This window comes from Podarcis muralis, chromosome 8 (assembly GCF_964188315.1).
Source record: "Podarcis muralis chromosome 8, rPodMur119.hap1.1, whole genome shotgun sequence".
NCBI classification, from domain to species: Eukaryota; Metazoa; Chordata; class Lepidosauria; order Squamata; family Lacertidae; genus Podarcis; species Podarcis muralis.
The window spans coordinates 85,270,952-85,291,814 of NC_135662.1; the positions used below are offsets into that span (position 1 = coordinate 85,270,952).

At 44.7% G+C, this 20,863-nt stretch overlaps 1 protein-coding gene across 1 annotated transcript in view; it reads right to left on the reverse strand.

The window, feature by feature from the left end:
- RRBP1 (ribosome binding protein 1) overlaps positions 1–20,863 on the reverse strand; it is a 39,582-nt gene that overhangs the window by 4,613 nt on the left and 14,106 nt on the right. The window contains exons 8-18 of the mRNA XM_028738124.2: positions 19,705–19,843; positions 15,772–15,959; positions 15,532–15,569; positions 13,754–13,844; positions 12,517–12,609; positions 9,453–9,545; positions 6,925–7,002; positions 3,800–3,889; positions 2,912–3,004; positions 2,086–2,157; positions 1,700–1,795 (exon numbers count right to left, since the gene is read on the reverse strand). Of these exons, the coding sequence (XP_028593957.2) occupies positions 1,700–1,795; positions 2,086–2,157; positions 2,912–3,004; positions 3,800–3,889; positions 6,925–7,002; positions 9,453–9,545; positions 12,517–12,609; positions 13,754–13,844; positions 15,532–15,569; positions 15,772–15,959; positions 19,705–19,843 (1,071 nt within the window). The remainder of the gene's footprint in view (positions 1–1,699; positions 1,796–2,085; positions 2,158–2,911; positions 3,005–3,799; positions 3,890–6,924; positions 7,003–9,452; positions 9,546–12,516; positions 12,610–13,753; positions 13,845–15,531; positions 15,570–15,771; positions 15,960–19,704; positions 19,844–20,863) is intronic.

Here is a 20,863-nt window from a genome sequence, read left to right on the forward strand (position 1 = left end):
GGGGGGGAGGCAGGCGGGAAAAGCCCCCAAGAGCCGCACACAAGCTCCGTGCACTCTTGCGGGCTTTTCCACAGGAGGGAGAAGGGACTGACTGGCCGCATCAGTCCCTTCTCCCACCTCCCAGAAAAGCCAGGAGAAGCCGCGCAGCCCCTTTAAAGAGCTCACGGCTTCTGCGGGCTTTTGCGAGAGGTGAGGGAATCCCCCCACCTCCCAGGAAAGCCAGAAGAAGCCGTGCAGCCCTTTTAAAGTGCGCGCGGCTTCTGCCGGTTTTGCGGGAGGTGGGGGAATTCCCCCACCTCCCAGAAAAGCCAGGAAAGCTCTGCGCAGCATCTCCCGGCAAGATTTTTTTCTTGATTTCCCCCCCTAAAAACTGGGTGCGCCCTATGGTCCGGTGCGCCCTATGGTGCGAAAAATACGGTAGTTCTGCACACTGTGCTTCAAACCCTCTGTGGCCTTTGCCTCCTAGGATGGGTAATAAGGAAAGGGTTAAAATGGGTGTGATGTGATTGGCCAGTGAGAATGCAAGGGGGGGTAAAAGTTAGAGTGGAGGTTTGGGAGTTGAGGTTTGGGAATTGGAGAAGGAAGAGGGAGGATTAGGTGCGGGTTGGTAGAGTTGTATTGTGAGAGAGTGAGAGGAATTGTCAGGTGGAGTAAGATAGATAGTTGGGACTAATCAGTTTGAAGTTGTTAGGAACTAAGATTTAAGAAACTGACAAGAAAAATTAATTGAAACCATACACTTGTCCCTGCATTTAAAAATAAATTTGATTATTTGTTAATGTTAACAACTGTCTGGACTCCATCTGTCCCTGTGAGAAGCGGGGTGGTGGCAGCGAAGAAGGCAATCACAGTGGTGGCACAGGGTCAATAGACTGTCAAACCTCTGGGGGTCCTGTGTGATCGCCACACCCTCCCTCTTCCTTGATCTTGGTTTTCCAAGAACAGACAACCTAAGAATCTAATGAGAGCCTGCATCATGTTCTCACAGTGGCCAAAACCTGTGGGAAACCAGTAGCAGGATTGAAGCAAAAGAACCCTCTTGTGGTTTCCAGCAACTGGAATTTGGAACTGTAGAGGCAGAGCACAGTCACCGTAGCCAGTAGCCTTCAATAACCTTATGCCCATCAATTTGTCCAATTCTCTTTTAAAGCCATCAGGGTTGGTGGCCAACACTGCTTAGTGTGGGACCAAGTTCCATAGTTTAACTGCGGGAAGAAACACTTTTTTTATCTGTCATGACTCTCCGAACATTCAGCTTCACTGGAAATTCAAGTGTGATGAAAGAGGACAAACACAACTTTTTGTGTTAATATTTGAGATCTATAACTTGACTTCTCATTTGATTGTTAAGCCACCAATGCAACTTAAAATCAAAGCAAAAGTCAATAAAGATTCTATTCACCCAGTAGGACTGCATTCAAAGAAGTGTTTTAACAATCAGGGGTCTAGATTATTAAATGGCAAGTACCTTTTATTATTTCCCCCCACACTGAACCTGTGAACACTTTCTGCTGAATCACAGAATAGTTCTCTGTAACTCAAAAGGATGCCTATTTCTTTACCACGAGCTTAAAAAGGTGCATCTACTTTTCTTCGCTGACACCACATGATTATTTCCTTAACCTTTTTCAGCCACCAGTTCTCCAAATCATGATGGATACACCTTACCTAAGAACTCAAATGTCTCACAAATACTTACATGCTCAACTTCTTTCATGTAATTCTGACGTTCGGAGTTGGCTGTTGCCAAGTGATTTTCCAGCTGTGCTTCCAAGAGAGAGGTGTATTCTTTCAGCTGTTAAAAAAGTGGGGGACAGGGAGAACAACAGGAAGCTGTTAAGATCACATTTCCCCCTTATACCAGAAAATTTGCATTGGGATCATATTTATACATTCCTGGACACCACAAGAAATCCTCCCTCCTCTTAAGGAAAGGCTGGGTTGGGATTCCTCATCCCAGACATGCTTTGGGCTTGCTCTGCGCTAGCCAATTTCATGTCCCACAGTCTAAAGGAAAGAGGTAAAATGCCCCATTTTCAAATTTTTCATGTACTTTCCTTCTGGAGTCTTGGAATGCTTCCATACCTTGTCTGTATTCTGAAGTTCCATCTTTAACTTCTCCACATCATCTTCAAGAGATTTCATTTGGTCCTGGGACTAAATGAAGCATTTCCCACACCCAAGGGACCAGAAATTAGAGCATTAGTGTATAGCATTTACCATCAATATTTTCACTTGAGAGATATCTTGGCACAAATATGCCATCTAGAGTTCTGCTTACATTCCTTGGGCTCAAGGAAAACAAGACAAAAAAACCTAAGGGCTATCGGCTGAAAGTGAAGTTGCAAGTAGAGAATTTCCAGCTGTGTATTATTATTATTATTATTATTATTATTATTATCATTATCATCATCATCATCATCAACAACAACAACAACAACATCATTATTATTAATTAATTAAATTTATATACTGCCCTTCACCCATAGATCTCAGGCGGTTCTTCCTTAACACATAACTGAAAAAGCTACACATGTTCACCATCATCATCATCATCATCAACATCATTATTATTAATTAATTAAATTTATATACTGCCCTTCACCCATAGATCTCAGGCGGTTCTTCCTTAACACATAACTGAAAAAGCTACACACGTTCACCTCCATTATCTAAACCACCTGAGGGGAAGTGCCTAATTTTTGGACATGGAATAATATTGTTGGCAGAGGGGTAAACCAACGACATATTTCACCATCACCTCTGCGCTGCACAGTGGAAAGTGATGGTTGACCTGATCAAACACCTTCCTTGCACAGTGAAGTGCTCATACTGGTCACAAGGAGAAAGTGGTTTCGGTAAAAACTCTAAAGCATGCACGCGAAGACACACACTCCCCTTCGGCAAGTACCTTCTGAAGTGCTTCTTCAGATGCAATCAGCTTCGCTTTCCACACCTGCTCCTCCTCCTCCACGCTCTTCTGCAAGTCCTTGAGCATCCTTTCCTAGTTTTGAGAAACAAAGCATGAAAACACAACTGAGAATAGAAAGGACTTTACATCTGAAGTTCATTCTCCTCATTAGATGAGTTGCTACTCTTGCCACTAGCTCTGCAAATCTTGAGCAAGAGACTGCTCAGTTCCAGAACTTGGAAAAACTAACAACTTAAAAACTGTTAAACATAGAATAATTAACCACATCCGTTGTTCCGAGAAAACTATTCCTGAACTCCTTTCTTCTCGGTTGTTCCTGCTATTTTCAGAGTCATAGTCTGGGAAAGGCTCCCGGGGCTGGAGGGTGGGGCAAGACAGGTGGAAAAGCCATTGCCTGCAGAAAGTCTCTCTCCCCTCAGTTCTTCCTCTGGAGCAGAACAGGTCTCTTATAGAGTAGAATGTCCAAAAGTGGCAATCTATCCCAGTGTTAAGTTGTGGGTGAACATATCAGACGACACAGCGATTCTTCAAACAGCTCTTGTTTATTCACAGGCCAGAACAGAACTGAACTGAAGGGTTCAGCCAGCCTGCTTATATAGAGCTCCACTACAACGCAACAGTAACCATTTTCTGTAACTAGCCAATCACTGAACGTCACTTTCGATCCCTTATTTGCATATGTGGACCTGAGTGAAAACTATCTATAGTATCCCCCTGCTAGCCCAGGGTGACAACTTCAGTACATAACACCCAGGACAAGCAAAGCACTGAAACAATGGCCCTTACGGGAAAACAACTTTTCTGAGCGGTACCCAGTCAACTGGACTCAATGTAATATGTCTATCTGGTATAAACAATTTCACTTACTGTCTCTGCGAGAATGGTCCTATACTGATCACATTCTGCTTGCAGTGCACTCATTGCCTCATTTGCTTCTCTTAACGGAAGTGTCATCTCCTAAAAACACATTTCAGAGACAAGCTTTTAGAGGAAACTGCACTGAGTAGATTCAATACCAGAGTCGAAAGCAGCCAAAAAGTCCATCAACCCCAACCCTAAAAATGCCACAAAATTCAGTATGCCAAAATATGATATACTGCACAAATGTATTTATATAATAATTTCAGAGAATACACAAGTAAATACAGAAAGGCAAAACTACTTGCTAGAGTTGGCCAATATGGAACTAATTCATCCCATCCATGCAAGGATTTCCCCTTCTGCAATGAGACCTTCCTCCCCTTTAATCTGCCTGTACATGCTGCAAATCTCCTCAAATCTGCTCCATAGGGTTGAGGGAAACCCGTAGAACCAACTGGGGGGGGGTGCATGTGGGCAGGACAGAGGGGAATGTTGTACAAACAGAAATCCATGTGCTGACAAAATCTTCACTTAGAGCTATACTGGCTACAACTCATCGTGATCGCTGGTGGTCTTCTCAAGCTTGAGGGAAGGTGATAAACCCTCCCACACCCAGGACTCAAAATCCTCCCCTGGTGCCATTTTAAATCGGCTTGACCTACTTCACATCTGGGGAAAATAAAATGTAGATTTAGATGCTGTTTGTTTTCTCCTCTAGACTGTTATTTAGGATTTGCCATCCTCTTTTAAGCAAAATAGGGATGCGGGTGGCACTGTGAGTTAAACCACAGAGCCTAGGGCTTGCCGATCAGAAGGTCGGTGGTTCGAATCCCCGCAACGGGGTGAGCTCCCATTGCTCGATCCCTGCTCCTGCCAACCTAGCAGTTCAAAAGCACGTTAAAGTGCAAGTAGATAAATATGTACCGCTCTGGCGGGAAGGTAAATGGCGTTTCCGTGCACTGCTCTGGTTCGCCAGAAGCGACTTAGTCATGCTGGCCACATGACCCGGAAGCTGTACGCCAGCTCCCTCGGCCAGTAAAGCGAGATGAGCGCCGCAACCCCAGAGTCGGTCACAACTGGACCTCATGGTCAGGGGTCCCTTTACCTTTAAGCAAAATATGTTTCTATGCAACACATTTTGCTTACTTAGACCTGTTACATTAAGGAGATTCAAGGCTTTCAAACTGTTGTGTGCACACTGGGGTGGGGAGGAGCAGCATATGGGAGGAGGAAGCTTCCAGGGCTTTGGAAGGTATTTTGACTAAGAGCTGCAGGAGGGGTGAGCCCAAATATTTTATTTTAAAAAGGTACCCCTGCCCGTACGGGCCAGTCTTGACAGACTCTAGGGTTGTGCGCTCATCTCACTCTATAGGCCGGGAGCCAGCGCTGTCCGCAGACACTTCCGGGTCATGTGGCCAGCGTGACGAAGCTGCATCTGGCGAGCCAGAGCAGCACACGGAACACTGTTTACCTTCCCGCTAGTAAGCGGCCCCTATTTAACTACTTGCACCCGGGGGTGCTTTCGAACTGCTAGGTTGGCAGGCGCTGGGACTGAACAACGGGAGCGCACCCCGTCGCGGGGATTCGAACCGCCGACCATGCGATCGGAAAGTCCTAGGCGCTGAGGTTTTACCCACAGCGCCACCCGCGTCCCTATTTTATTTTACATTGGGCTAAATATATTGGTCATGATATACAGTTAGAAGAATGGGGGAAATTATGGAGAGAGGGAATAAATTTTACTGCCTGCAGTGCTTTAAAGGAAAATATAATGAAAATGATGTACAGATGGTATATAACACCAGTGAAATTAGCTAAAATGTATAAAACAAATAATAAATGTTGGAAATGTAAGGAAAAAGAAGGTACTTTTTACCATATGTGGTGGGAATGTAAGAAAGTGAAGGACTTCTGGGAAATGATTTATAATGAGATTTTTAAAATGTTGAAATATACATTTGTAAAAAACCCCAGAAGCCCTTTTACTTGGTATTGTACGTACAGAGATTCATAAGTGTGATAAAAAAGTGCGACAACTACGGCAAGGATGCTGTTAGCCTAACGATGGAAGCAGGAAGAATTACCAACAAAAGAAGAGTGGCAGATGAAATTGATGGATTATGCCGAGTTGGCGAAATTAACTGGGAAAATTTGGAACCAGCAAGACCAGACTTTCCTGAAGGACTGGAAGAAATTCATGATATATTTGAAAGACAATTGTAATCAATTAACATCGCTTGTAGGGTTACAAGAAGTTTTGTAAGGAGAACGATATGAATTATTGCGAAAGAGGACTAAGAAGGAGTTTGTTTAGGATTTGGATTTTATAGCAATAATTATAATAATAAAATGCAAAATTAGAAAGGACGTTAGAAAACCATCAGTTGAGGTTGATGAAAGTCCTAGGCTGTGATAGACAAAGTTTCTTTATGTCATTTAAAATGGGTTGTTATGTTTGGAAAACGTGTAAAAACCAATAAAAATTATATATATAAACAAATGTTTTATTTAACACCAAGTTTTTAGCCTTCCTCAAACATGGATATCTGCCACTAGACAAATGACCAAACTACACAATATGTTACAATGTGTGTGATCGTATCCAATGTGTTGGGTTTGTGTGATTTTCTGTTTGTTTGTGAAAGACCGTTCGACTTCCAAAACGTTCAAAAACCAAACTGCGGCTTCTGATTGGCTGCCGGAAGGTCCCGTAGCCAATCAGAAGCTGCGGAAGCCCCGTCGGACGTTCTGGTTTCAAAAGAACATTTGCAAGCCAGAACAATCACTTCTGGGTTTGCGGCGTTCAGGAGCCAAAACGTCTGAGTTCCAGGGCGTTCAGGATCCAAGGTACAATTGTAGTAGCCACAGACAGGCCCAGTTGGGGTTCATGGGTTTTCTACCATTCTTTCCCTCTGCACTGCATTCCCAATAAAAATTGCCTCCCTTCCATAGGAGGGACGTTGCTATTGCTGCCCGTTCAGCTGCTATTCGACAAAGAAAACCTCCGCCGCTATTGTGCGGCTCAATGCCAAGTTCTCCAAACGAGGCCTTTTTAGTATTGTCCACCCACGATATTTGTTACTGTGTTGTATAACACTTTTCATGTGAGGGTATTTGCAGATTATACCTACAGGTTCTGTTCTTGCACCCTGAGACTGAAGTGTTTCCAAAGCCTTTTCTTTAAACTGTTGCAACCATTCAGCATACGCCTGAGAAGGAAACAAATAATAATAATAATAATAATTAATAAATAAAAAATAAATAAATAAATAAATAACATAATCATATTCATAATCATAATCATCATAACAATAACAATAATAACAATAATAACAATAATAACAATAATAACAATAATAACAATAATAATAATAATAATAATAATAATAATAATAATAATAATATTACTTATACCCCACCCATCTGGCTGGGCCTCCCCAGCCACTCTGGGCTTATGAAGTGCATAAACATTGCCGAGTATTATATTCCTTTCCAGCTCATACTTTCAACAGTCTGTCCATATTTAAGAGCTTGTACTTGTCTAAATCACTCTGTCTCAATTTCTTCTTCCTTACCTTCTCTTAATCTCCCTTTATGGATCCCTTTTTAACGTTGTCTGCTGCCTTCAAACACTCCTTCTCTCCTCAACCGGCTTAAGACTTTAACATCCCAGTCCAATAAAAACCAGTTACCCAGTAGCCAAAAGCATAGAAACCATCTGTCCTGGGTTTGGGATACCATTTTTTAATTTATTTATTTATTTACACCATTTATAAACCCCTTAATATTTTAATAAATATCTCTAATGTACAGTGGTTCCTCACCACTTTCTTGCGGGGAATGCTTTTAACCAACAAAACTTTCCTTTCAGAAACACATTTGCTAATAAGACTTAAAGGAGCTTCACAGAAAGGGCTTCCCACTGGACTTGGGTCCTTAGCATAAACTGTGTTGCTAGTATAAAGGTAAAGGGACCCCTGACCATTAGGTCCAGTCGTGGCCGACTCTGGGGTTGCGGCGCTCATCTCTCTTTATTGGCCGAGAGAGCCGGCGTACAGCTTCTGGGTCATGTGGCCAGCATGACTAAGCCGCTTCTGGCGAACCAGAGCAGCACACGGAAACGCCGTTTACCTTCCCGCCAGAAGGTAAACTATTTATCTACTTGCACTTTGATGTGCTTTCGAACTGCTAGGTTGGCAGGAGCAGGGACCGAGCAATGGGAGCTCACCCCGTCGCGGGGATTCGAACCGCTGACCTTCTGATCGGCAAGTCCTAGGCTCTGTGGTTTAACCCACAGTGCCACCCGCGTCCCGTGTTGCTAGTATAAAAAGGTAAAGGTAAAGGTACCCCTGCCCATACGGGCCAGTCTTGACAGACTCTAGGGTTGTGCGCCCATCTCACTCAAGAGGCCGGGGGCCAGCACTGTCCAGAGACACTTCCGGGTCACGTGGCCAGCGTGACATTGCTGCTCTGGTGAGCCAGAGCCGCACACGGAAACGCCATTTACCTTCCTGCTAGTAAGCGGTCCCTATTTATCTACTTGCACCCGGGGGTGCTTTCGAACTGCTAGGTTGGCAGGCGCTGGGACCGAGCAACGGGAGCGCACCCCGCCGCGGGGATTCGAACCGCCGACCTTTCGATCGGCAAGCCCTAGGCACTGAGGCTTTTACCCATAGCGCCACCCGCGTCCCAGTATGTGCCAGTACGACTCCATTTGCTCACAGCCATTAGGTAGCTCACTGTCTTAATTTCGCTTTCCTATGTAAGTGATGCCCCTTCATGGGTCACTGCCTTGTCATGGCGAAGGGGCTTGAAGAACTCCAAGAAGCTATGAGCTTCTTCTTCTTTCTTCTTCTTTGGCGATCACTCATAGCCAAGTAAGATTGTCTTCCATAAACACGGTTTTAACAATGAGTCCATAAGTGACTGTGGAGGCCAATTCTGGATCCACACATCCTTCCACAGTGGGGACGTTGGTTTCTGGGCGGGAGTTGATCACAGTGTGGATTTGCCAAACGTGCCTTCTTCTTAGCACGTTTCTCCCTTGTGTCCTGTGTTCAAAGCCCATGACACCTTTGGTAAAGGCTGTTCTCCAACTGGAGCACTCACAGGCCAGTGGTTTCCAGTTGTCAGTGTTTATACTACATTTTTTTAGATTTGCCTTGAGAGAGTCTTTAAACCTCTTTTGTTGACCACCAGCAGGGCCACCCAAGACGGACAGGTCATATCCAAGAGTTTAGACTAAATGTGATCCACCTGGAGAAGGAACTGGCAAACCACTCTAGTATTTTGCTAAGAAAACACCATGGACATAAAAAAGGAGAAGCTTTGAGATGAAAGTGAGTTTCCAAGGCATGCTCTGGTTCATGGGGTCACAGAGAGTCGAACACGACTAAGACGACTAAACAACAACAAATTAAGTGATGAAACTGTCCATTGAACCATGGCGCCCCTGGAATGGCAGCAACTCTTCAAGCCCCACTGCTAGAGGCATTTGTTACTGGAAGTACAGAGGACTGCACCCAGAAACATGTGTGTACAGCATTCTTTCGCTGTGCATCTTTCCCTTTAGTTTTTTTTTTTAATGTTATTTCCATTTGAAACTGCCTGAATCACCATGCATTTTAGGTCTGGAGAGCATTAAGCAACAAATGCTTACCTGCTGATCACCTAACTGGATCTGTGGGAAGAGGGACAAGAGAACCTTCATTGTTTGTCCCTGAATTATTCCAAGCTGTTGCTCCAATGCTTCCTGGAAGAACAAAGAAAGACTTTCAAAAACTGAAAACGACCTTACACCTTTCTCTTGATTAACAGGAATCTTAAGACATCTTTGAGTATCTCTTGAGCGGATGTGTGTCAGTCTACGAGCCTGTCTGTTAAAGATATAAGTTTAATATGTATAAAATGTAATATTTATATGCATTGAAGTTTGAAAAAACTTAGGTAAAAGTTTGCATTTGCAAAGTAGGGAAGTCTGCACTAAGCAAGATGTTTCACTCTGGCAAATGCGGCAGAAAAGGTTAAGAGTTTTCTGTTTCAGTCTTTGGGTTAAATGATAACTCATCCCAGTACCCCAAGCTGCAGATCTCTCAAAGCAGGAAGGTGAAAACTGAGAAGGTCAGTTTCTTTGTCAGCAATGGAGCCAGCAGTTTATTAAACAGTATTAAGGACTAAAACGAAGACAGGACTACATTGCTAACTTGTTAAACAGCAATGTGTTCCTTTGTATTTTTGTAATATTTCTTTGTAACTTTTTAAAGATTGTTTTCAGTAAAGCTTTGAAACTCATTCTTGTGATGGAGAGCAAATTCTTTTCTACTCTATAGGGATCAGGGATTCCGTCGCAGCAACTCTAACACTGTCCACAGTCAAACAACCTTAAATGTAGACCTAAAGAGTGAATGTGGCAGGCATGTATGCCAAACAGGTTCATTCACCAGGGAGACAGGACTGATTGTACTTCTCTGTTGAATGCCCACTCTGTTGCCAGAGAGCATAGGCTTGCCTCAAGTTTGTCCCCACATTCCAAGTTTGGTTTCTCCATATTCTTTCTTAAGTCGACAAAAAATAACAGGCTACCTAAGGCATATATTTTTGTAGGACCAGTGGCCACCATCTTCTGATATGAAAAGAGGGCCACTGAGGGATTACTTATGCCCCTGGGTTACCCAGCTACTCCCAAAACAGAAGAATGCAGACCCTCAGCCACCTCAAGATGGTTGGTCTGAAAACCACCTTGCTTTAGGGATGCTTTTAATGTTTAATGCTATATTGTGTTTTTAATATTTGGTTGGGAGCCGCCCAGAGTGGCTGGGGAAATCCAGCCATATGGGCGGGATATAAATAATAAATTATTATCATCATCATCATCATCATCATCATCATCATCTTCTTCTTCTTCTTCTTCTTCTTCTTGTTTAGCCTGGAAGGGTATTAAGAGCAACACACATGGAGTGTGTTTTGTCTAGTTAGAAAAGGAGAGTTCTTCATATATCCAGGTCATGCTCTTTTCTTTCCTGTCTATGAACCAATTTTGAACAGTACATGGGGATATTTTCTTCTGCCCCATGGGGTCCATGAAGGCCTTCTTTAGCAGCCCCTGTCAGAAGTCAGAGAGTGAGCTTGAATTTTTTTTTAAGTCTCCAGCTCTTCCAGGGGAAAAAAAGCTATGAAGCAAAATGTGCAGGTACCCTTTAAGAGGCTTCATGTTGCTCTGCACTGTGGTTCTTCCACTTCAATTGGTTGGGTGGCCAACTTTCCCCCTCCTCCGGGGGATAGATAAGGGGCAAGAATGGGTTCCAGCTTGTCTCTTGCCTTCCCACTCTTTCCAGCACCAGAAACAGGGAGAGTGGAGAGTGGTGAGGCTCCCATACAACACATATAGACCAGGGGTCAGCAACCTTTTTCAGCCATGGGCCGGTCCAGCATCTCGCAGACCATGTGGTGGGCTGGACTATATGGGGGGGGGGGGGATGAACGAATTCCTATGCCCCACAAATAACCCAGAGATGCATTTTAAATAAAAGCACACATTCTACTCATGTAAAAACACCAGGCAGGCCCCACAAACAACCCAGAGATGCATTTTAAATAAAATAGCACATTCTACTCCTGAAAAAAACACGCTGATTCCCGGACCGTCCATGGGCCAGATTTAGAAGGCGATTGGCCCTTAGGTTGCCTACCTCTGCATATAGACAGATACTCTTATTTGGAAGTAAGAAAGAGGTCTTTACTTCTGCAACCGTATTCAAGTACAGGCTGGAAAGCAGACCTGGTGCTCAAGAGTCACAATACAGAAGTTCTGGGTCAGCGTAAGGAGTTTAGAACTGGGCAGAAGCAATGAAGATGTCCCAACAAGTTTCCCCAACCCTCTTTTAAAGATGAGGTGGGTTACGCTCACAAGACTTGTGGTAATGTCAAGATTGAAAATGTGTGCTCCTCGAAGACTGGGGAGTCTGCTTCCATTCACAAACGGGTGTCTAGTTTTAGGGGGCAAGACTGCTCCCTCCTGTTTGGGCTCTTGTTCAGTTGTGGTCATCTGCTCAAATTCCACCACTGGCTGATCAAAGCCTTCCCTAGTCTTTAATGAGGCATTTCACAGGAAAGTCTTAGGGGAGAGCCAGCAACCCTGGGCCCTTTCCCAAAGAACAGACATAAAGGTGGGAAGGGGAGACCTCCTCTCCTGCAACTCAGGTTCCCACTCTTTTCCTGGTTCCTTCCTCTTCCTCCTCCTGCACCAGAGCCTGCCAAATCTAGTCCAGTCTGGTGAAGCTGTGTGGCTCATATATAATGATGTCACTGTATGGTACAAAATACTGCAGAAATTACATCAGGGGTCCCCAAATTAAGGCCCGCGGGCCGGATAAGGCGCGAGGGACTCACTTCTTCAGCCCGCGGCAACCCCCGCCGCCCGCTCTTACTGGCGTTGCGCAGCTGCCCACTTCCGGGTCAGAGGAGCACCGGAAATAGCTTGTGCGCATGCACAAGCATTATTTCCGGTGCACATCTGGGTCGGAGGAGGCCCGTGCACATACGCACAAGCTATTTCCGGTGCTCCTCTGACCCGGAAGTGCGCCGGAAATAGCGTGTGAGCACGTGTATGGGCACGTGTATGGGCACACGCTCCCCCACCCTCCAGCTCGTCACGCGATCAGCGCTGGAGACACTGGCCCAAGGCACGGTAAGTTTGCTGACCCCTGGTTTACAGGAAAGCTAACCTTTGCCTTAGTTGAAGACAGCAGCTTTTCTTCGCATGCCTTTTCCACAGAAGCCAGGGCTTCCGTGGCTTCTAAATTCTTTTCTTGCAGCTCCTGTTGGAAACAAACACCAAAAACAAACCATTTATTTGTAGGAAGGCTGCCACAAAACTTTATGGACAGCAATTCGACCATCCCCATTAGGAAACTCAAGTTCGTTTTCAAAACTGCTGGAATCTTTAATGTGATTTATGTTGCTGCAACTTAAATCAAATACAGCCATAACTTGGGTTACAGCTGCTTCAGGTTGCGTTTTTTCAGGTTATGGACCGCCGAAACCCAGAAGTACTGGAATGGGTTACTTCCGGGTTTCAGCAGTCGCACATGCGCAGAAGCGCTGAATCGCAACCCGCGTGTGCGCAGACGCGGGTCGCAAGTGCTGCGGGTTGTGAACGTGCACCCCGCGCGGATCACGTTCGCAACCCGAGCGTCCACTGTATCTCTTTCTCTTGAGAACTACTTTTCTTCTTTATGGTCTTTTAAATATACAGTGGTACCTTGGGTTACATACGCTTCAGGTTACAGACTCCGCTAACCCAGAAATAGTGCTTCAGGTTAAGAACTTTGCTTCAGGATGAGAACAGAAATTGTGCTCTGGCGGCACAGCAGCAGCAGGAGGCCCCATTAGCTAAAGTGGTGCTTCAGGTTAAGAACAGTTTCAGGTTAAGAACGGAACTCCGGAACGAATTAAGTACTTAACCCGAGGTACCACTGTATTCTCCTTTACTTGCTTATCTCCCAAATGGTTTCTTCTGTGTTTCTTTATTTTTAAGCTGTTGCCTTGTTAAAATATTCTAATTACAAATTTACGCCAGTTCCGTATTTGTGCCTGCAAATGCATGGAAAAATATGTACAGCCACACCCACACCCCTGCCTCCAGCTCCTTGTCAATCCATTTCATGTATTTGATACAGTTGGCTCTTTAAAAAAAACATACCAACATCCACCAATCGGAACCCTGCAGTGCCTTTCAGGTTAAGTGTATTCTTTCAGTATCCTATCTCATACTTGCTTTGAAGGCTAAGATACCTTCACTAGGCTCCCTTCTTAATTCTTTCTAATTATTTCCTGGCTTTCATTATATAAGCAATCTTCATAGATACAAATCTGCAGGTGCCCAAAATGGAGGACAGCTCTCATAAAACCAGCCCAAAGTCCTGGTTATATTAGGGAAATAATGCAGTCGGCTTAACTCACATTGTTTTTTATTTTCAGCTGTTCAACTGTATTTTTCAGTTCAGCAACTTCATTCTCTAATATGGTGACCTGTGTGGATACGCCTTGGAATCTAAAGCAGAAAAAAGATTTGCAAATTAATTATCTGTAATATTCCACAGTATACAGTTTTACACACACACAATTATTTATTATTTTGAAGATACAGTGGTACCTCCGGTTGCGAACGGGATCTGTTCTGGAGGTCCGGCTGAATCCCGAGGAATTCGCAACCAGAGGACCGCTCAAAATGACGTCACGTGCATGTGCGGAAGCAGCGAATCGTGACCCACGGATGCGGGTTGCGTTCGCTTCAGGATGCGAACAGGGCTCCAGAACGGATCCCGTTCGCATCCAGAGGTACCACTGTACCAATAATTTAGGGACTTTCACCACTAAAATTAAGCTGCCTGGGCAACTTTTTTCTGGGTGCTTGTATGGAAAAGTCCATGAACCATTGAAGAATTTGTAAGTAAACAAATTTTTAACTTGCCAGATAAGTGGTCTTTTCCTATGCTGGGGGAAGAGGGAAGTTTTGAAACTCACAAGGACATATTTTGAAGGGCCAACAGCCTATATTTCCATGCTTTCCTTTGCTGCATATTTTGAGATTTTTAAATCTCTGCTGGGGTTCTCTTACCAAAGAGTACACACCCCAAACAATGGATCTTGGCATCCAGGAAATTCTCCTTTTTATACTTTTATAGTTTTTTATAGTTCCCTTGAACTAACACTGCTGTCAAGCCAGGCATCCCACACATCCCATTTTTGCATCTGATTTTTCATACCTAAATGTAACATTCTGCTCTCATCTCCGTTCTTCATCCTGTCAAGTACATTTCTAATCCTGTTTGTGTCTAAGGTATTATCTCCTCCTCCTAGATTGGTGTCATCTGCAAATCTGATGAGCATTCCCTTCATGCAATTGTGTGTGTGTGTGTGTGTGTGTGTGTGTGTGTGTGTGTTTTAAGATGTTGAGCAACACTGCACTCAGGACAGATCACTGCAGCACTCTACTTATCACACCTGTGCAGGGTGATGAGGAGACATTAATTAGCATTATTTGGATATAGTACATCAACCACTTACAAATCCACCCAGAAGTAACATCACTTATTAGCCTACATTTTCCCAGCCTGTCAACAAGAACATTGTGAGGGAGCTTGTTGAAATCCTTGCTGAAATAAATATACCGTATTTTTTGCTCTATAAGACTCACTTTTTCCCTCCTAAAAAGTAAGGGGAAATGTATGTGCGTCTTACGGAGCGAATGCAGGCTGCGCAGCTATCCCAGAAGCCAGAACAGCAAGAGGGATTGCTGCTTTCACTGCGCAGCGATCCCTCTTGCACTTCTGGCTTCTGAGATTCAGATATTTTTTTTCTTGTTTTCATCCTCCAAAAACTGTGGTCTGGTGCATTTTACAGAGTGAAAAATACGGTATATTACAGGGACAAAATCCTCCTTATCTGCCACACTTGTAGCTCTATAAAGAGTGCTTTTTCTGGGGGGGGGACGCAGGGGTACGCATACCCCTAAACATTTTGTGAATCTAAGTTTGGCCTCATTGAGGGGCAGTATTTCAATGTGAGTAGGAAAATGAGAGTACCCCTAAACATTTTTTTTAGAAAAAAAGCACTGTCTATAAATAAAAGATATAATATTCTTGCATGCTATTTTTAATCACAGCGTTCTTTTCTAAATGATCACAGACCAACTATTTAATGATCAGTGTCAAAAACACAGTATTCTCCAGTCTTACCTTAACTGCACTTGGCTGGCTTCTGTTTGGTTTGCTTCCTGAATATACAGGGGGAGAAGGAAATGAAATTACATTACTGTCTTCAAAGCAGTCCTTGTATCTAAAAACATAGGAAGCGGCACTGTAAGTAATAATGCCATGCTGCTTTAGTAGTGTGCCATAAGGAGTGGGGACCCCTAAAAAAGAAGCAAAGTTATCAGAAGCAGAAGCTAGCAGGGAAGGACATTGCAAGACTCTGACCTGAACATCTTTGCTTTTCTCCGCTTCTCTCACTTGTCCTGCCTCTAGGAGGGCTTCGGCCGATTGAATCCTCTCTGCAAGCTCTGCATTCTTGGAAGTGGCTTCTGACAACTTAATCTGTAAACTGTTTAGTTCTTCTGCCTTTGTCTTCACCATCATTTCAGAGTGCAGCAGCTTAGACTGAAGTTCTGTTAAAGGTGGATAAAATGCTGGTGGTCATAAACATGCAATTTAAGCTGCACCCATCATTCCTCTTGCTTACATCACAGGGATGCATCTTTCGGAGTCAATCTACCCAGGCCGTCTTCCTCAGGGCCTAAGCACAGATCAGAACACAGATGTGTGCATTAAGCAATGGGTCTGTGGCTTACGCGGTAGTCCCAGGGCAGCCACTGCTCAGAGCAGCTAATATACTTGTAAACTGCTCAGAAGCCATCTTGGTAAATAAGCACTATATAAGTTAACAAACTTATATAGTTTATTATATAAATAATAAACCACAGAGCCTAGGGCTTGCTGATCAGAAGGTCGGCAGTTCAAATCCCTGTGACAGGGTGAGCTCCCGTTGCTCAGTCCCAGCTCCTGCCAACCTAGCAGTTCGAAAGCACATCAAAGTGCAAGTAGATAAATAGGTACCAGTCTGGCAGGAAGGTAAATGGCGTTTCCGTGCACTGCTCTGGTTCGCCAGAAGCGGCTTAGTCATGCTGGCCACATGACCCGGAAAAACTGTTTGCAGACAAACGTCGGCTCCCTCGGCCAGTAAAGCGAGATGAGCGCCGCAACCCCAGAGTCGTCTATGACTGGACTTAACAGTCAGGGGTCCCTTTACCTTTAAGTTAATAAATAATGGGCACACAGTAAAACAAAAGCAAAATACCCCTCCTTAATTGTGTCATAAAATGCAGTCACTCTCGGGAAATTGTACAAAGAAACAGATGGATGCCCTCATGTATTTATGGAGATAGCCTCCCTGCACCCTGTTCCAACATCCCTAGCGGTCTTACAAGGACATTGGATAGGAAAAGATTACTGCCCTCCATGTATTCCACCAAACTGGATGTGCAGATTATTTATTTACAGTGGTGCCTCGCAAGACGAAAAGAATCCGTTCCGCGATTCTCTTCGTCTAGCGGTTTTTTCGTCTTGCGAAGCAACCCCATTAGCGGCTAAGCGGATTAGCGCTATTAGCGATTTAGCGGCTATTAAAGGCTTAGCGGCTAAGCTGTTAAAAGGCTATTAACGGCTTAGCGGCTTAGAAAAAGGGGGGGAGCGGGGGGGAAATGGCAAGACTCGCAAGACATTTTCGTCTTGCGAAGCAAGCCCATAGGGAAATTCGTCTTGCGAAGCGCCTCCGAAACGGAAAACCCTTTCGTCTTGTGGGTTTTCCGTCCTGCGAGGCATTCGTCTTGCAGGGCACCACTGTACTTACTGTGTGGAGGAGGTATTAGCTGCTTTGAGCAGCTGTAAAATGTTACAGAAAGAAGCAGCCTTGGGATGACCACATAAAGGGTGTGTATTAAGTGTGTGTGTGTGAGAGAGAGACAGAGTAAAAAGCTTGACAGATTTCTTAGAAGGTTCCCCTTAAAAATTCCACCCATGAACAGGACAAGAGAGAAACCAGCATGGGATAGAACTACCGGTAGGTTGATCCAGACATCTTATTACACCATACAAAAATCATTAACAGTTTGGAAACAAAGCTTTTCTGAAGTGTAGAACAGTGTGCTGCGCATCCAGCTTGGTGGAATAAATAAAAGATAAAAATAAGCCCTGCTCATATAAACAGCACTGGGAATAAAGGCGGGTGCAATTTCAGTATTCCATATACATTCTTGGCTTTGCCTCTGGAAGTCCCAAGTCCAGGCATCCCCAAACTCGGCCCTCCAGATGTTTTGGGACTACAACTCCCATCATCCCTAGCTAACAGGACCAGTGGTCAGGGATGATGGGAATGATGGGAACCAGGCAGAGGGCCTTCTCGGTAGTGGCGCCTGCCCTGTGGAACACCCTCCCAGCAGATGTCAAGGCAACAAACAACTATTTTACTTTTAAAAGACAACTGAAGGTGGCCCTGTTTAGGGAAGTTGTTAATGCCTGATACTGTATTGTTTTTAATATTCAGTTGGAAGCCGCCCAGAGTGGCTGGGGAAACCCAGCCAGATGGGCGGGGTATAAATAATGTTGTTGTTGTTGTTAAGGGTGCCTGCCCTAGTCCATTTTCTTTCAGAATTCGGGCCAAATTAGATGAGATGGTGGCACCGGCAGCCACATTTATTTAACTGTGACAAAACATTAGAAGAAACCTGCTGGATGACAGCCAAGGCCAATCTAATAATTATCCTTTTCTTCAGTGGCTAACTAGATGGCTATAGGAAGCCCATAAGCACAACAGCATCCCTCTCAGCTGATGATCAGAGGGTTACTGCCTCTGATACCAGAGGTGGTATACAGCCATCAAGACTAGTAGTCCTTAATAGCCTCATGCTCCATGAATAATCCCCTTTTAAAGCTGTCCAGGTTTGGGGGGCAGGGAAGCATCATTGTGCTGTGTTGATGCAAATTCCACAGTTTTAACTATGTGCTGTGTGAAGAAGTCATTTCTTTTTTCTTGCCCTGAATCTCCCAATATTCAGCCTCATTTGGTGGTCCCAGGTGTTATGAGAGAAAGAGAGAGAACTGTTCTTGATCCACTCTCTCTAATAATATTATATGCAGGTATCATGTCTCTCTTGGTGCTGGAGGAGACTCTTGGGAGTTCCATGGACTGCAAGAAGATCAAACCTCTCCATTCTTAAGGAAATCAGCCCTGAGTGCTCACTGGAAGGACAGATCCTGAAGCTGAGGCTCCAATACTTTGGCCACCTCATGAGAAGAGAAGACTCCCTGGAAAAGACCCTGATGTTGGGAAAGATGGAGGGCACAAGGAGAAGGGGACGACAGAGGACGAGATGGTTGGACAGTGTTCTCGAAGCTACCAGCATGAGTTTGACCAAACTGCGGGAGGCAGAGGAAGACAGGAGTGCCTGGCGTGCTCTGGTACAGGGGTCATGAAGAATCGGACACGACTAAACGACTAAACAACAACAACAACAATAATGTCTCTCCCTTATGTGATTTTTCTTTTTCAAAACTGAAAAGCTCCCAACCTTTACTTACTGGGGAGTTGTTTCAGTCCCTAGATCATTTTGGTTCCCCTTTTCTGAACCATGTCCAGGCATTTCATCTTCTTTTTGAGGCGCAGATATTGGTGGATTGCAACTCCCATCACCCCCGGGCACAGTGGCCAAGAATCAGGGAGAAGGAGAGTCACAACCCAACAACATCTGGAGGGCCACAGGTTACCCACCTACCTGTAGATGTTGAACATGATGGAGGAAAAGTTGTTGCTGTTGTTTGTAAGAACTGTATAGCATAAATGTCACAAAGCCAAGGAACAGTCCTTAGCACCAACATCTGGAATCTGCTTGCCAGATAGAGCTGGAGCCACCAGAGAATGGTGCCAAGCTGTTTTTGTCCAAATTCAAGCTAGAAGTCAACTGAAATGGATGTTAAAAATCAGGATTACGTATCAGAGCCTGGAACTGGGCAACCATCATTCACAGAAGCACCATGACCCCAAACAGATTTACGATAGTGGATGCTCGGGTTGCGAATGTGATCCGTGCTGGAGGCACGTCCGCAACCCTGCGCATGCGTGGGTTGTGATTCGGCGCTTCTGCGCATGCGCGAGCGTCAAGACCCAGAAGTAACCCATTCCGGTACTTCCGGGTTTTGGCGCGTCCGTATCCCGAAAACGCGCAACCTGAAGCGTCTGTAACCTGAGGTATGACTGTACTAGCTAATAGTTGGGGGTCATTATGGGGGGGGCTTATTTTAGAGGTTTGTGTGCCAGACGGAGGATTTTGTGATATCCTCCCTGCAATGCGATCTCACCAGCAAGACTGGACTGCTGCTCTTTTGCCTTTGCCAGCTCTTTCTGCAAGCTCTGATAGCTGGCTTGGGATTTGGAGAGTTCTTCGCCCATCTCTTCCAAGCTTTTCTGCAGTGGCGCCTCCTTTTCTTTTTGAGATATCTGCATGAAGGAGGTGGGATAAAAATTAAGACGGGAGACAAAAGCACAGGGCGACTTTTTGAAAGCCACTTGGCTTCTAGCATGTCGTACCAGGCACTGTGCCTATGATGTACAGTGAGGCAGTTGCCTCGGGGCAGCAGATCCAGCCTCCATGGAGTACCCTCCTCACTGCCTCCTGCACCTGTTGGCTGCCTCCTCATCCACTGCACAACCAAAGCCCACCACCCGCTGCCAGAGGAGGAGGCAAGGGTGTTTTCCGTTTTGCCTTCGGTGGCAAAACATCCTGGGATGGCCCTGATTATTGCCGTGACAATTCCTGTCCTGTACTTCCCAAAGCATGCATACAGATCAAGATGAGCAAGTGATAGCAAAGGTTGCCAGGTTTTTAGCTGGGGCAATTAGAATAACATCCACTGTTTTACTATTGATTCAAAACCCTAAAATGTATTTTATGTAATTGACTTATTATTTCTATGCTTTGTATATTGTATTGTCGTCGTATTGCTATGGTCGATGGATGACGGAACTAAAGATTCATTCATTCAAGCATGCATACAGTCATGGAGACAGCTTCACAGATGACTCCATGGATATCACTGCTATTCAGGAACTCTGTCACACGTGAAGCACACATATTTATTTGTCACGAGTACCAGAAAGCAACAATTGCTGCAGCTTCCCAGTGCAGGTACATTCAGGAAAGCAGGTATAAATAAATGAATCTGCGTCTAACGCAGTTCATGAGCTTATTCCATTTTATCACCCTGAGACGTGCAGGCATGGGGTTGTTGCAATGGCAGAACAGTGAACAGCAGTTCCTGGCCAGATCCCCCCTGTCCACTTGTCTCTAAAGCCCATCATGCTTTCTGTTTGTTGCTGACTGGCCACAGAGCTGACACAAAGTATGACAAATTCCGGGACTGGAGGGATACAACAGTCTTCTTATCCCCCAATGTGCCATGTTTCCAGAACCCTAAACAGATCTGCTGAAAAAGCAATGAAAGACCCCATCCACTGATT